Source organism: Ornithodoros turicata, chromosome 10 (assembly GCF_037126465.1).
Source record: "Ornithodoros turicata isolate Travis chromosome 10, ASM3712646v1, whole genome shotgun sequence".
NCBI classification, from domain to species: Eukaryota; Metazoa; Arthropoda; class Arachnida; order Ixodida; family Argasidae; genus Ornithodoros; species Ornithodoros turicata.
In genome coordinates, this window is record NC_088210.1 from 33778114 (window position 1) to 33795019 (window position 16906).

The following is a 16906-nucleotide window of genomic DNA, read 5'->3' on the forward strand; positions in this document are numbered from 1 at the left end:
TGTTCGCTTTCAGGATAACGACAAGTACACAATCCTGAACAATCGAATCCAGTAGTTCAGGTTATTGTTTTGATTGGCACTGTCGAATTAATGACTCTGATACATAGTTCACCTATTGGAGGTCTTAGGGTTACGAAACAAGGAACAAAATGATGGAACGAACTTAACTCAGCTTAGTAGTATAGATGAGACGATGACGTAACAGATGTGACGTCACTCCCTAACAGGAGGAGGGAGAGGGCGGCGCTCAGAGGAAAGGCGCCGTCCAGACGCCCGCACAGCTGCGGCATTCCGTTTCTCAAGGTCGCGCCCTCATTGGTAGGGAGTGACGTTTTCTCGTTTGTGCAGAGAGGGAATTCCGAAATACTCTCAACATCCGGAGTCTGGTCTTGTCGTGTATTCCGTCGAGTAACAGACTCAAACTACGCAACTGATTTCGCGTGGGATTTTCGATGTTCTGGTGAGTGATCCAGGAGGAATCAAATACAACAAAAGCTTCGAAATCGACTGGAACGGATGCGACCGTCCCTTTGATTGATTGATTTGTCAAAGAAAAAAAAAATTGGGATGTTAATGTTAAAATGTTAAGGAGATTGGCTTTATCGGTTTTTGATGCGCTGATATTGATGCTATTTATTATTGAATTGTTTATCTCTACGCTTGCTAGTGATATGGCACGGGTGGCAGTTGTTTATTGCTAGTGTGCAAAAAAAGAAAGAAAAAAAACTTCGTATCCGACTCAGTTTGCCTGCGCTGCTTTTTGCCCAGAAGAATGAAGCAATATACGTAAGGGCATGGCATCATCCTCAAGGTCTGCCACCCGGAGAGCCGTCACAAACAACCTCATTTGCGATGGACAGACAGCGCGTCGCGACGGCTGCTTTATCGTTGCTTGACCCCCACCAGTCGTGAAAGATATCACAAAAGACCGTCCGCGCGTGCCTTCACACTGCATAGAATGCGAGCAAAAAAATGTGCCTTCTTTTGTGCACCGTCCGACATATAGGTGCACCGCGCTTCAGCTTCTGTTGACACGCAAGACATTGCTCTGGCAACAGCGCGTTGGACACATCACAGGGTGTGTCTTTAAATAGAAATATTATTATAATACGGTTTGATAGCGAGTTAAAACAATTATTTGGGCCTGTTGTGCCAAATGGAAGACGAAAGCGCTAAAAATTAGAGTCACTAAATAAGCTACGCTTCAGAGTAGCGACACTGTGCCGCCATGTTGTTTCGGATGACCTCCAGCGCCATCCATTTAGCGCTCTTCGAAGTGTCGTCTTCTTCCACTGCTGAACTTCATTTTCATCTATTTCTACTGCCAAAATAGAGGTGGGGCTGGAGGTCATCCGAAACAACATGGCGGCTCAGTGTCGCTACTCTGAAGCGTAGCTTATTTAGTGACTCTACTAAAAATGAAAGAGCTGCCACGTGCACTTCGGGTGAAGAGCGACATACATAACGTGCTATGCGCCACTGCGGAGGATGACGAAGAAGAAGAAGCTAACGGAACGCTTTCCCACACCAGCTGTCACACAGATCCCTGCTTTATTGCGAAATATTTAAGTTGTTTTAATACCACGCAGTCGCTATAAAGTATAAAAACTCATTTGAAGTTTTTATTTAAATAATATGAGCGCCTCCCACTCATTCACACGGTGCGCAGCTTGTAGGTGGTATCGGACAGATACTTGTAAAAAAGAAAGTTATCCGATTGGTGCACCCGTTCGCGAATTATTTAGACCGGGGCAAACCGCGTGATCGCTTCGCGTCTCTTATTGGCCGATTTCTTACTGACGTCACGTCGAGGAAGATACAACCGCTGCGCCGCGAGGTGGCGTTGCCCTTCTTTTTCGATTATTTTTCTTGGCACGATTTTAATGCATTCGCGTGTTTGCGGTAGCTAATTAGTTTCAGTGTTGCAACTGTCACGGTGGTTGTGTCGCGTTGAGAGTGGTTCCTTCCACGTTCTTTCAAGTTGTCGTAAAAGTTACACAAAGTTGCAGAAAGCGTGCACAGCTCTTTGACGTCTTTCGCACCCAACTTCGTTCCCGTCTCTTTCCAGGCGTTAATATGGAGCACCGAGGGTGTCTTTTAAAAACCGCGAGCACATGCCGGAACCGCATGCGAGTCATCGAGCGTTAAATATATATTTGTCGTGACGACGATGCCGACGCAACGCGGCCAGCCTCATCATCATCGCAACCGCGCGCCACGCTCGGCAATCAGTTCCGTTGAGCGCACAGTCCAGACCAGCCGGTCGCGCTGATCCCGAAATAAAACCCGTCTCCTCTTACGTCGGCCAGGCCTCATTCTTCTCCCTCAATTGGTGACCCGGATTTCGAACATCTCGCACAGCCGCTACCACCTCGTCATGGAAAACACCAGTTCAGGTGACTCTTCTGCATCTCGTCTCAGCGCAGTTTCCATGAAGCTTCCCCCATACTGGCCCGCCGACCCTGCTCTGTGGTTTGCCCACATTGAGTCACAATTCGCAACCCGTGGAATCGTCAGCCAGCTCACCAAATTCCATTACGTCGTGTCAGCTTTGTCCCCCAATGAGGCCGCAGAAGTTCGCGACATTATTATGACCCCTCCCACGTCAGGCCCGTACGACAGACTCAAAGAGGAGCTTATCCGCAGGACAACAGCCTCTGAACAACGACGCCTTCAGCAACTGATTACTTCGGAAGAATTAGGCGATCGAAAACCGTCGCAGCTCCTTAGGCGCATGCAACAACTTCTGGGCGATCGCGCGACATCTCTCGATGCTTCCATCGTGCGCGAGCTTTTCTTGCAACGACTCCCATCCAACGTTCGATTGATACTGACCAGCTCCGAAGGCATTACCCTAGAAGCCTTGGCACAGTTGGCCGACAAAATTATGGACAACATGTCCTTGCCCATGTCAGCTCCGGCATTGTCGTCTATATCCAGCGAGCAGTCCGAGCTGGCAAAGTTGCGTGCGGATCTCGAAAAGCTCACCGATCTTGTCACAACCAGCCTTCGAAATCCCCGCTCCCGCAGCCCAAGTCCTGCACGCACACGCAATTGGACTCCGCAGTTCCGCCGCCGCCGCAGTCGTTCAAGGCCGTCCGATCCCAACAGCAACTTCTGCTGGTACCACGCTACCTTTGGCAACCGTGCTCGCAAGTGCACCCCACCATGTTCGTTTGCGGGAAACGGACCGGCCAACAACTGATGGCGACCAGCTCTGTTGGCACCCCTTGTCGCCGCCCATCCCTCTTTTTCATCATGGACCGACTCACAGGCGTCCGGTATCTCGTCGATACCGGCGCCGAAGTTAGCGTCGTTCCTCCTGCACCCGGCGACAAGAAACGATGCATCGCATCCACCCTCGAAGCCGCAAACGGCTGTCCCATCCCCACATACGGCGAGCGCTTGGGTACCCTTGACCTTGGTCTCCGTCGAAACTTTCGATGGGTGTTTCTCGTTGCTCAGGTCAAGCATCCCATCATTGGCGCCGATTTTTTGGCACATTTTTGCCTTCTCGTCGATATGAACCGACGCCGCCTTTTGGACACTCAGACGAACCTTACAGTGTATGGCATTCCGTCTTCCCCATCTATGCTAAGTCCCGTACTGGTCCGCCCAGCTCCCAAATCTAGATTTGAAGCTATCGTCCGAAGTTTTCCAAACCTCGCACCGTCCCCCAACACCGAACGCCCAGTCAAGCACGACGTCCAGCATTACATTGCCACGACAGGGCCTCCGGTATACGCTCGAGCTCGCCGCCTCGCTCCTGAGAAGCTTCGCGTCGCTCGACAGGAATTTCAACATATGCTGGACCGCGGACTGATTCGACCGTCATCCAGCACTTGGGCATCTCCACTCCACCTCGTTCCGAAAAAGACCGGAGATTGGCGCCCGTGTGGCGATTATAGAGCCCTGAACAAAGTAACCATCCCAGACCGTTACCCGCTGCCCAATCTCCGAGACTTTGCAGCCAACCTACATGGTGCAACCTGCTTCTCAAAAATCGATCTTGTGCGCGCGTATCATCAAATCCCTGTAGCTCCCGAAGACATCCCAAAAACGGCGATCATCACCCCATTTGGGCTATTTGAGTTCGTTCGCATGCCATTCGGACTCCGCAACGCCGCCCAATCATTTCAGCGTTTTGTCGACCAAGTACTTCGCGGCCTGGATTTCTGCTTCGCATATTTGGACGACATTCTCATCGCAAGCACATCCGAAGCAGAGCATGAACAGCACCTCCGGTTGCTCTGCGAACGACTCGATGCTCATGGCATTGTCATTAACATGGCCAAGAGTGAATTTGCTGTCTCACAACTCGACTTTCTCGGCCACCACGTCGACAGGCACGGTATCACCCCTCTCCAGTGCAAAGTGGAAGCCATCCAGAAGTTCCCCGCCCCAACCAACCTTCGGCAGCTGCGGGAATTTCTAGGGCTGGTAAATTTTTACCGCCGGTTTATTCCTGGATGTGCGCAGATTTTACAGCCATTGCACGACCTTCTTCGTCACAAACGCGCTGCAGCCCCTACTTTCGCCTGGACGGACTCTGCCGCCGCTGCATTCGCTGAACTCAAGGACAAGCTATCTCGTGCCACGCTTCTCGTCCACCCGAAACCGGACGCTCCCACAAGCATCATGGTTGATGCGTCGAACACCGCTGTAGGCGCTGTCCTGCAACAACACCTCGCAGGTCAATGGTCCCCGCTCGAGTTCTTCTCTAAATCACTATCACCACGAGAAACCCGCTACAGTACCTTCGGCAGGGAACTCCTCGCTATCTACCTCGCCATCAAGCAGTTCAGATTCTTCGTTGAAGGCCGCCCATTTTTCGTGCTCACAGATCACAAACCGCTCACCTTCGCTCTGTCAACTAATGCAGTTGGTTACTCTCCTCGTGAACTCCGACAACTCGCCTTTATTTCCGAGTTCACTTCAGACATCCGTCACGTTCATGGACGGGACAATGCTGTCGCCGACGCTCTCTCTCGCGTCCACATCAACAGCCTCCACGTTCCTGGCCTCCTCCGAGTCGATTTCGCTGTCATGGCTACCCATCAGGAATGTCAGGAGCTCGCTGACCTACGTTCGTCATCCTCCTTACGTTTCGAAGAACGTTCCGTCCCATATTCAGACACCCGTCTCGTCTGCGACACGTCCACCGGCTCTCCACGACCATTTGTCCCGCACAATTTTCGTCGTCTCATTTTCGACGCCCTTCATGGTCTGTCTCACCCAGGAGTTCGGGCCACTCAAAAGCTCATCACCGCACGATTTGTTTGGTCCAAGATGAACGCCGACATCAGAGCCTGGACACGAGCATGCATTCACTGTCAGCAAACGAAAATTCAGCGCCACACCATCACACCTGTGTCAAGCATACCACTTCCCACACGTCGTTTTGACCACATTCATCTGGACCTTGTGGGCCCCCTACCACCATCCAACGGGTTCACGTACCTGCTTACTTGCGTAGACAGGTTCACCCGTTGGCCCGAAGCGTTCCCCATACAGGACATCACTGCAGCAGTCGTCGCTCAAGCTTTCGTCGCCGGTTGGATAGCGCGTTTCGGCGTCCCCACCACCATCACTACAGATCGCGGACGCCAGTTCGAGTCTCGCCTATTCGCCGACCTCATGAAGACCCTAGGAATAACTCGAGTACGCACGACTGCCTACCACCCTGCAGCCAACGGGATGGTGGAACGTTTTCACCGTCAGTTGAAAACCTCTCTCCGCGCACACCACTCAACTCGTTGGACCGAGACCTTGCCAATGGTCCTCCTTGGTATTCGGTCCGCCTTGAAGACCGACCTCCAATGCTCGTCAGCCGAATTAGTGTACGGTGACACCCTACGTTTACCCGGCGAATTCTTGCAAAGCTCTTCATCGCGACTCTGCACCGGCCTCCCCGACCCGCAGCAGTACGCCGAGGCCCTCCGCGACATCATGGCCAAACTACGCCCTGTACCCCCCCGGACACCACCTACCACCCACGTTTTCGTCAGTCAAGACCTGAAGACGTGCACCCATGTCTTTGTGCGCCGCGATGCCCTCCGGAAGCCCCTCGATCCTCGCTACGATGGCCCTTACCTCGTCGTCAAGCGTAACATCAAGACCTACGTCGTCGACGTCGGACGACGTCACGACGTCATCACTATCGACAGGCTGAAGCCAGCTTACATCGCGGACCCACCACCTCTGGCTACTGTGACCTCGTCAGCCCCTCTGCACCACCCGGTTCCCCCTGCCGCTCCCACCCTACCATGCAAATCCAGGCGACCTCACGTGCACTGGTCGACCCACCTGGTGACCAGCCACTTTTATCCCACGGACTCCGTCCAGTCAGAGGGGGGGAGCCATGTCGTGACGACGATGCCGACGCAACGCGGCCAGCCTCATCATCATCGCAACCGCGCGCCACGCTCGGCAATCAGTTCCGTTGAGCGCACAGTCCAGACCAGCCGGTCGCGCTGATCCCGAAATAAAACCCGTCTCCTCTTACGTCGGCCAGGCCTCATTCTTCTCCCTCATATTTTATATATAAGTGTGTATGCATACACGTATATACATGCGCACGTTCCCACACACCGAGGGGAAAAATGGACTTGACAGCTGTCTGTGATATAAAGCGCCTGCTTTAGTTTTATAACAAGCAACCTCCGATAAACGAAAGAGGCACAGTAAAGGAGAGAGAGAGAAAAAAAAGAAAGTAGAAAAGCTCTCACCTCGGTCGGTCGTTAACCTATGTGCCAGAGTTTGCTACAAAATAACAGAAAAACCTGCAAAGAGTGTAAAGAAAAAGTCGAGCGCTGAATTTAGCCAGATGCTGTTTTTAAAAAGAGCCTGTGCAGCCGAGAGTTTTTCTGGAGCAGATCCAAAGGAGGATGCGAACACAATCTTTGAGATCCGTAACGCACTGCGAATATCCCTGTGGAAGCAGAAAAGGATGTTGCTTTGTCATTGTTGCAATCGAATCTATATTCGGAGAGAAACTCGGAAATGACAGCATAATATAAACATAATATAATAATAATAGTAATAACGATAATAAAGGGGTTGGATTTACACCCGAGCCACAGTATCGTTTAAAGGTTTATTGTTAGTGTTTGCCGTTGACAGCAGATGACTCAGTCTTGCGTAGCCCCTGCATATCCTATATCAGAAGTTGGCAGCGAAATAGCGATTGTGGCAGTTTGAAGTGCGTACATTTCGGAACCCATTTCCTGTCGCTAAACAGCAGCATACTTTTTTGATAATAATTTAGATAGTTTTAATTTTGAACTAACGTTTCGCGGTAGTCTCTTCCGTGACATCATAGCTGGACAGCACGCAATGCCCTCTCGCGGTGGTTTTGTGAAATGTAACCGCGTGCGTAGCGTATGCTGGTGTGACAGCGGCTAGAAACCGAAAGTAGACTTCAAAATAGCTTGCACTCAGAACCGACATTTCGCTGAAGTGGGTCTCCATTGGGTACAGTTCGATCCACGCTGTGCAAGTTCGCTCCACAAATCAATTTTTGTTATCGTAGTACCATATTTTCCTCTATATAACACGCACCCTCTCTTGAAAATTAGCGGTATCTTTTAAAAAAAATCTGGAATATAACGCGTGCCACAAATGTGAAAGTATGGAGACTGTTAGTGCGTGGAAAATAAGAGCTCTGTCACGACTTTTTATAAACTATTCTATACTCCTCGTCTGGCACTGCGCTGAATCTTCGCTCTGGACGCATGAGAGTTCAACGACCACACTCTTTAAACATCTCTTCATGCTTTCTCCTTCGGCCAGGAACCGAAAACAAACTAAAAAAACTCTCATCCTGTGTAATTTCCAAGCAGGCCGCAACAGAACCTCTCTCTTTCGACCATGCAGTTTCCCTTCTGCAGTGGCGTTGCCTTCCGTGCTGACATCCTGGCTTGATTTATACACACATAAACCAACCTCTTCTTTCAACCCCGTTTTCTTTTTTTCTTTTTTCATTCTTACTGCGCGACTTTTGTATTCAATTTATTTCGCGGCTTCCTTCCACTTGACATGCAGGGCAGCAATCCTATCTCACGTACGTATACTCTGTCAAGTTTTTTTGCACAGTGTATCCAGCGTACATCCATCTCGAACACCTGTTTGGAAAGCTATATGCCATTGATTTATGGAGTTGTACACGCAGACCCGTGAAGGTGTTGAGCGCGTGTGGTCCGCGTCGTCACCGCTAGAGGGCCGGAAGTATCTGCGTCCTGTGACTTTTTATTTATTTCTCACGCCGGCTTTTGTTTGTGCTCCTGTTCGCGAGATGCGTTCGTTGAATTTGGTTGGCAGTCAATACCTCCCAGAGAGGTGCGATATTTCGTTGTGGATGCGCGCGACGTCAGTTTTGTACGTAGTTCATCAGCTGCAAAAGTGTCGTCTGCTTCGTAATCCACCTGCTGGAAATCTCATCTGCTTGGAGGTCGTCTGCAGCAAAATTGTCGTCTGCTTCGTAGTTCACCTGCTGGAAATCTCATCTGCTTGGAGGTCGTCTGCAGCAAAATTGTCGTCTGCTGCGAAATCGTCGCCCGTAAAATTCTTATAGCTTTCAAAACTCCGAGTGAAATGAACGAGCTTGCAAAAAGAAAAATGGCAGCGAAAGTCCTGCTCTTGAAAGAAAAGAAAAAAGAAAGAAACGCACTGTTTTCGAAAATGGGCTTTGTTGAAACACGACAAACACTTGTCAGCCGCTGTGTTTCAAGGCGATCATCAAGCGAGCTCACAACGACAAAAACAAAAAAATCATCTGCTTGGACCGTGTCACCGGAAGTTGGCGCAAAAGCCTTTCTTTGCAGGAAGAAGGCACTCGACCTGTCTCCGCTTCCGTTCCATTTTGAAGGAACTAAGGAAAGCAAACACGGCGGGTAACCCAACCTGCTACGACGTATTCAAGTATACAAAAAGGAAAATAATTTAATACACAAAGCAATACATACACCAGAGTATGTAGATCATCACCCAGCCTATACAGCACATGAGCACATAGTGTTATGGTGTAATAATAGATTGGAACGAAAGTTTACACCCAAGCGGATGACAATGTCAGTGAGATGAGATAATAGCAGAAATTATGTTTCTGAACGCTCTCTGAATATTTAAGACGAAGGTATATATTTTAATGCGTATTAAAGCGTACGTATTTTTTAATCCTGTGTATTGCGTTGGGCTAATGTCTGCTGTCATTGACTGCTTCATTAACCTCACTTTTATGCCAGAACGTTTCTTTTTCTTGTAGTACACTGCCAAGTTAAGGTTGCCAGAGACCATGTCCAATCAAGAGAAAGAAGCGCACGTTAATCACATCATCGACATCCTCGACCTCAGGCGATGCCAGGATACAAGTAAGTGCAGTGTCATTCTTTGTAACCTTTTTAAATGCCCATTTACTTTTGTATTTCTCTGTATCCCGCGGACACCCTTAATTTGTCGCTACCGCGTTCATGATTGCGTACTTACCTACTTTCACCACGGTGTGGAAGCATATTGAACGATGAATTGACCTGCAAAAGCGGGACACAAAAAATCGTATCATAAAATAAAGAAATGGAGCACGTTTTTTTACGATATTAAACCAAAAAAGTTAACGACTAAAGTTTTGGCACAAAATTTTCCCGTCTCGTTGTCCACGTGGCAGTGTGATTCGACCCGCCACCTCTGTTATGCGGAATAAACGCAATGTCAGCTGTTTGCATCGCTGTCTACCTGCGTTCCAAGTTTTACAGCGAATGGATAATGGACATAGCAGAAAAATGGACATCGCGAATACCGAAACTCATTCGGCTCTAACATCACGTCACGGTCACGTGCTTCCGAGAACCAATATTAATTAATTAGAATTACAGAGGCTTTCGTTCCCTTGACGTCGGTGCTTCGACGCGAGAGTTTATAAGGACCTCTCCCCGTTTGTAAACACATAACGTCATAGCGTTGGACAGCGCCACCAATTTGGTAGAGTTGAACTACTCTGGTAGGTAAGGGGCGAACAAAGTCGCGCCCGAAAGCCACGGTAATTGAGGGGATTACGATCATTCCTGACAGGGACGCGACCTTTGGTCCTACTTTGCTTTCAGGTTGGTTGCAGCGAACAAGTGCCCATTCGTGGAACCCAGCCCTCCCCTTTAGATTTGTTTCGGTTTCAGTCTGTCCACAAACGTCATGGTGACGTTTCTCGGGTAGAGGTCTATTCAGGGGCTTCTGTCTCGCTTGCTACGACATGTGGAAGTATATATGTATATATATTTTCTTTCCCCCTCAACACTGTGGCATGCAGTAGAATCCGTTAACGACACAAGGAACCACTCTTATCAAAATATTACAATGTCTTATATTCACTTTGCCACGCCGCGGGTAGTTTCGCACTTTCTAACTCTCTCTCCTGTTGTCTTCTAAGACTTAATGCTCGATAAAGTTATTAGTTTATTTCACAAAATATTGTGCTGCAGTATCAGGATTCGCGAGCGATTTTGGCGCGTTTACGCAGTCGAGGAATGACAGTGCGCTTTTCTGCCGTGCTCGTATTCGCCCCCCAGCCCTCCATCGTGCAATGCGAGCGCGATAAAAATAACCAAATAACAAGCCCACAAAACAAGAGAAACATGTTAGGAGAAAAAGAGAGAGGGCATTTAGCAAAACCGGATGGCTGCACGACAGAAGCCGATGGGACCGGTCCCAGAGAACCAGTTTTTGTTACGCGCGAGCCCCAAAAACCTACTGCATCGGAGCGCGTGTTATCGCAAAGAGCCACGTGCGAAATAGACAAGCGCGCGAATTTCAAATCCAGTGGGGCCCTCCCGTAACGATTGCAACGGGGCCGGGAAATATTCGGTGTACACGGAAATCCTGTAGAAGGGGGGCGGATACGGAGGGGGGCGATCACCCCCCAAATTCCCCCCTTCGACAAAGTATCCCCCCCCCCCACACTCCCCAAAGTGAGGGTACGCCCCTGATTCTGTTTGAATAACAATCTGGATCAAGACCAGTAAAAAGAAAATTGTGTTATAGCCATATTGTATTTCTTTATATGTGATCTATGTCCCCAAAACAGAAATAAACCTGTCTTGTCTTGGCTTGGCTTCTCTTTTTACAGTAATAGGAGATGTTATGAAAAGGGGCCTCTCTGGTGGTGAGAAAAAGCGAGCGAACATCGCCTGCGAGCTGCTCACCAATCCAACAGTCATGTTAATCGACGTGAGTATCTGCAACCATGGTAACAGCTGCGTCAACGAATAAGTGCAGGGGCCTTAAAAGGAAATTGGTCATAGCGTGTGTTCGACTAACCGCAGTTTCATCGCGTAAGCGGGTTCTTAGAAGGGCATTATCTTCTGGAAGCGTCTGCAAACAACGTAACTGCCGGTGTACATATTTGTGGGTGTACGCAAAATTCTGCGCTGTACAGTTAGGTTCTTTATGCATTCGCATTAAAAGTTTTCATTAATGACTGTGTGTGAAAGTACCTCATGATGCACAAATTACTATGGGAGGATGTGTCAGTTTTTCACATCCCACACACATCGACGTCAGTATGCTGCTTCGACATTGCTCATATATGGGAAAGGGGAAGAAGCTGAAGTCCAGAGTCCACCATGAGGAGCATGTGCTCATATGCCCATAGGTCATATAAGCGCATATGCCCATAGGTCATATAAGCTCATATGCTCATTGGTGTTCAAGAGGAACCTCATCTGGGAGAATCTTGTCAAGCGGGCATGTTTTTCCAGGGGATGTGGTATCAAATAGACAATGTCTGAGAGAAACCTTGTCTAACATATATCTTGTCCAATGGACATCTCCAAGAGACATCCTAGTGGAGAGACATGCCTTCTTGGACATTTTCTTCAAGAGACGCCTTGTCAGCAGGACATAACGTCCGAGAGAGTCCTTGTCTGGACATTCTCTGGATATTTAGTCACACTGATCATCATTGATTTCTGGCATGCAGGAACCCACATCTGGCCTGGACTCTAGCACTGCCCATTCCCTTATGTCAACGTTAAAAGAATATGCCCAGAAAGAGAACAAGACACTAGTTGTAACAGTCCACCAGCCATCAAGTCAAATTTTCTACATGTTTGACAAGTTGCTTCTTCTCTGCAATGGACAGGTAAGAATGCTTCGAGGGGATAAATTTTCAACAGGGAAGACATCATTTTGATCATAACAAATGTTAGATTCCATGAATGTGTTTCATGGTAATATTCTGTGTCATCTGCTATCTAATTCGTAAATTCTTTCCAGGCTGGATATAAATTTGCAACTCTCTACCCTTTATTTATTTTATTTATTTTTTTGCAATAATTACTACCTTGTCTCCGATATTTATTACTTTTAAAGTCTCAGGGCCCTGTGGGGTTGGACAACAAGGATATTACAAATCACATTAGATTGTTGTCATCATGAATTACTATTGTTGTTACATGGTTATTGTTGATCATTACGAAGATGTTTACAAATCATGTTGCCACATTAAAAAAGTGTAAAAAAACATACAGTGTGGTCCCAAATTACGGATAAACTACTGCATTTTTTAACGGATGTAAGTCCTTGCTATGACAGCAAGGCATACTCTGCTATAGGATGAGGAAAATAATGTAGGTGCCTCATGTTTTAGCCTTGACTAATACTTTCACTTTTTTTCCTAGACTGCCTACTACGGAGAAGTCAGCAAAGTGGTTGACTTCTTTGGCAACATTGGGCTGCACATCCAGCAGCATTTCAATCCTGCCGATTTCATACGTGAGTCAAAAGGGGCGTGCTTGTTGTGTGCAGGTTACGGAACCTCTGTTTTCGCAATACTGTGATTGCTTGTTTTGAAATTACACTGAATGCTGGGCTATTGTCTTAAATATTATCCCAGCTCGCGGGGACTCCGCGAATGAAGTGGGCATATTGGTGCATACAAAACCCCTAGTGCTGGATAAAAGTGATAAAACCAAAGACGATACAGACACGAGACACGCAATGAATTATTTACTAACCAGTAACTTTGAATTGGGACATCAGTTTTGAGAGCTAGGACTAGGCGAGCCAAATTTTAAAATGTGAAATTGTTTGATTTGCTAAACGACAAGTTCGAATTGAAATGCAAATTTTAGTAGATCGGAAACACTCTACGAAAATGAAAACGATACGGGAGAGCTCAGTCGGCAAACTTATTATCTGGCAGCTGGGAACGAATTTTAGATGCTAAAATTGTGTACTAGAAAAAATTAAATGCGTGATTTAAATCTTGTCAACTACTTGTTTCTAACCACATGAACGTTCCAGTGGAGCAAGTCAAAAGGGCGCCAGAAATCCAAGAGAAAATTATTGCTGCAGCACAGGAGTTAAGGTGAGCTGTACAACGTAAAAAAATCATGGAGGATGTCACTATGATGAGTGATTGACCATGTCAATGATGGACTATCCTTGCATTTGCAAGGATAGTCCAATGATGTGATATAAAATACTACCACTATGCAATTCATTGTTGTCCTGGAGCACTGAACTGGCATTTTTTCTCACAGAAAAAGGCCGGACTACCCGAAACAACTACTAGAAGAGAACGAAGTCTACAGCAGCCACGAAGTAGCCACCCAGTGTGACTACACCACTGCCTCAGCTGCCAATGTAGACTGCCCTCAATGCCATAAACAAGTGTGGAAGAACTTCCACCACAGGTATGTCTGAATCGCCTGTTACGCTGTGCTAGCTCATACATTTTAAAATAATATTTTAGAGCAATATAAAGAAATATTGAGAAAAGCACACTGACAATGATTGCATATTGCAACAACAAATCGAGTGATCTTTAAAAATGTGTATAGCTATATAAGTTGGAAAAAATTAGAAAGCCGATCAGATTCGCTGTGACACATATGATCTCATAACTGGGATAGCCTTTGATGCCCTAAAACTAGGGCATCCTTTAAACCCATGTCCTTTAAACCCTAAAACTTCTGGCTCTATTTATTTATTTATTTAGTAAGGAGCACCTGGTAAGTCTCATAGAGCACAGTACAATACATAGCACTGTAGGCAGGTACGTAGGAAAACACAGTTAGAGCATAACATGGCGTTGTGGAGACCACCACTTTATGATACAAGGACCTTCTAACACTTCGCGTACGTGTTTCTCTCCTCTTAACATTTCAGGCATTCAAGTGAAGGCCAGAAGGACGAGGAAAACAACGCTAACCCGCAGCAGTACGTTTGGGCGATATCGGAGGATGACAAATCCGGTACAGAAAAGTCTAAACAAGTTGAATTGAGGGTGATGCTAGACCCCGACAAAAAGATCCCAACCGTTTATAGCAAAATAGGTACACCTCACCTCTGCACATTTTGAGTTCTCTATTCTTTTTCCATGTTTTCCTTTTGCTTTGTTTCTGTCATATACTGCACCTTTTTTCCCCTCACACCTATTGGTCGGTTGCTTGACGGCTATTCCGAAATGCTGTATGCTCCTTTCACAAGAGTATTACTACTATATTTACTCGCATAATTAATGCAGTCGCAAAATTAACGCACCCTTAATTTCGATCCCCCACATTTTGGTACTTAAAGTAGTGACAAAGTTATCATGCTTGAAACACATTTTTTTGTTTGTAAAATGTTTGTAAAATATTTTCGTTGTGCGGTGTCTCGTTGCACAACATAATTTACAACAACGGCCTGAAAAGCGGTGTGGAGGGAGGTGGTCGGGCCCGTGTGACGTCGCCTCACCGTAGCGAGCAGCTGCCAGGTCTCATTTCCCATAAAAACTTGTCTGCTGCGGACACAGCGCTTTTTGCGGCACACTGTACATGTGTTGTCAGCATCACTCATTCACTTTTGGACTCTCTGAAGGAGTGAGGAATTCCTAGAGGGCATGCAGATCAAAGTCGTCTCTTGCATGCTACATGTCAGTTAAAGTTAAGGCCCCTGCTTCTCTTCTGCGGCAGATTCAAAATTCTGCGGCAACGGCTTGTAAATTCCGCGATTTTCCGCGGCAAGGAGTCAACGGCTGCTTGGAAGGGGAAACACTTCATTTTCTTGGATAATGTGGGAACAAACATTATTTTATAAAATTAGATTCAAAAACACTGTTGTGGCTCAGCATTACAATACATGATATCTTGTGTTCTCCTCTGATGCAGTCTGTCGCCGGCAATTATTTTTTATTTTATTACCCATTTTATATTCATTTTATACCCGCTGAAAGATCTTTCAGCATCTACAGAGTTTAGGATCTTTATAGGAAGGAGTTTACAATACATGCCCCGGGGAAGATACGTTCTTAGGGCACCCTTTTTCATTCCCGGGCTGTAGGAATTATTTAAAAGTGAACTTTTCAAAGGCAACCTCCCAGACATCAAGTCAAAAATCCCCTCATGCCACCACTAAACTGCACACCGGAGGGTCACTGCGCCCTTCCTCAGGTGAAGTATGCACAACAAACTTGGGCTAATCTATCTGTGTGGGCCCTGCAGCATGGGCAATTTTGTAAAGCAGGCTTCACCTCATGCAGGGATGCGTCGGGTGAAGCCCGCTTTCGGGAGGTGTAGTTCATATTCGGCGAATAGTCGAATATTCAGAAACCCGAATATTAGGTATTTGATTCTCTAATACTTCCGAGTGATTGATATTCGATTCGAATTCGAGAACTCGCGTATCCGCACGCCCCTAAAAGTAAGGGATTCCATGAAATTCTGAGATGAATTCTGGATTCTGTGAAATTTCGCGGAATCGAAGAAAACCCGGGGCCCGGGGTCATTGTTCCTGTGCAAGAGTGCCACAATATGCTGCAGCAAAACACGGAAAAGTTTATGGGGGGGAGGAGGTGCCTTCACTGTCCCTTCGCATCCTGGCTTTAGCGCAGCAAGACAGAAAACAAATACCATGTGCCGGAGTCCCTCCTTTTTTTTTTTTTTTTTTCGTACAAGGGGAGAGGGGCCGTGACACCAATGATTTGAAAACATTGAGTATTACTAGCACAAGAAATTACCAGTGAAGTAGGGCTGTCGGTTATTACATGTGGACAACAGTAATTGCAGTCTTGCCACATAACGTGTGTGCTCTCTTTGTTTGCGCGATTTTTTATTCTCTGTAGTCTGTGGACCGTTGGAAAGTTTCCGTGGACATGTACTGCCATTTGCTCTGAGGGGTCCATTGACCCCTAGCACTTTTCTCAATAGCCTTGGCAACACTTCCTGCTCAATGCATATATTGACAAGGCCATTGGGAGGCATTGAAGTGCACTAGTTTCTAGCGATCCCAGAGGACAGAGCGAGAGTAACGGTTTGAGATAAGCTTGCAGAGTGTCACATGGAAATGGTGGTGATACCAAACACTTGAAAGACAACATGCTTACAAAAACTCAGAACTGGAACAGCAGCTTTTCAGGATTCCGACTTCAAAGCTAATAAAAAAACGGTATTTCCTTGCACAAATAACACACATACGACCGCTATGGCAATAGATTTTGCATGTTTGACGCTGCAACATAAAAATAAATCGAGAAGGCATCACAGGGTTTCCATAATCTTATCTTGCCCAAATATACTTAACGCATGACTGACCCTCATTGCTTCTTTTCTAGCCATTCGAGATGACGAGGACTCTGGAAGGTCCTCCTGGTCTGAGGCTGGGAGTTCAGTGTTTGGAAGCAGGGAAGACCTCAGGGAGGAACACAAGTGGCCAACGTCATTCTGGACACAGGTGTCCGTGCTTACGCAGAGGAATTTTCTCGAGGCCAAAGGAAGGATGCTGTCCAAGCTCAACTGGGTCCAAACAGTGGGTCTGGGCATTGTCTGTGGCCTTATCTGGTTCCAAATAGACCGTACTGAAGCCACTATTCCTGACATCAGAGGATGGGTAAGTGCTTTTAAAACTGCATGTCTTATAATTGTCTTGTGGATGTATA

The 16906-nt window shown here is 47.0% G+C and overlaps 1 protein-coding gene across 3 annotated transcripts in view; it reads left to right on the forward strand.

Annotated features, from left to right (window-relative positions):
* LOC135369976 (uncharacterized) overlaps positions 1–16906 on the forward strand; it is a 106721-nt gene that overhangs the window by 84134 nt on the left and 5681 nt on the right. For 2 of the 3 annotated variants that reach the window (XM_064603607.1, XM_064603608.1), the window contains exons 4-11: positions 9263–9368; positions 11114–11214; positions 11966–12127; positions 12666–12759; positions 13291–13354; positions 13530–13682; positions 14158–14324; positions 16583–16857. In XM_064603607.1, coding sequence (XP_064459677.1) covers positions 9263–9368; positions 11114–11214; positions 11966–12127; positions 12666–12759; positions 13291–13354; positions 13530–13682; positions 14158–14324; positions 16583–16857 — 1122 coding nt within the window. The remainder of the gene's footprint in view (positions 1–9262; positions 9369–11113; positions 11215–11965; positions 12128–12665; positions 12760–13290; positions 13355–13529; positions 13683–14157; positions 14325–16582; positions 16858–16906) is intronic. The other variant, XM_064603609.1, reaches the window with a different exon arrangement.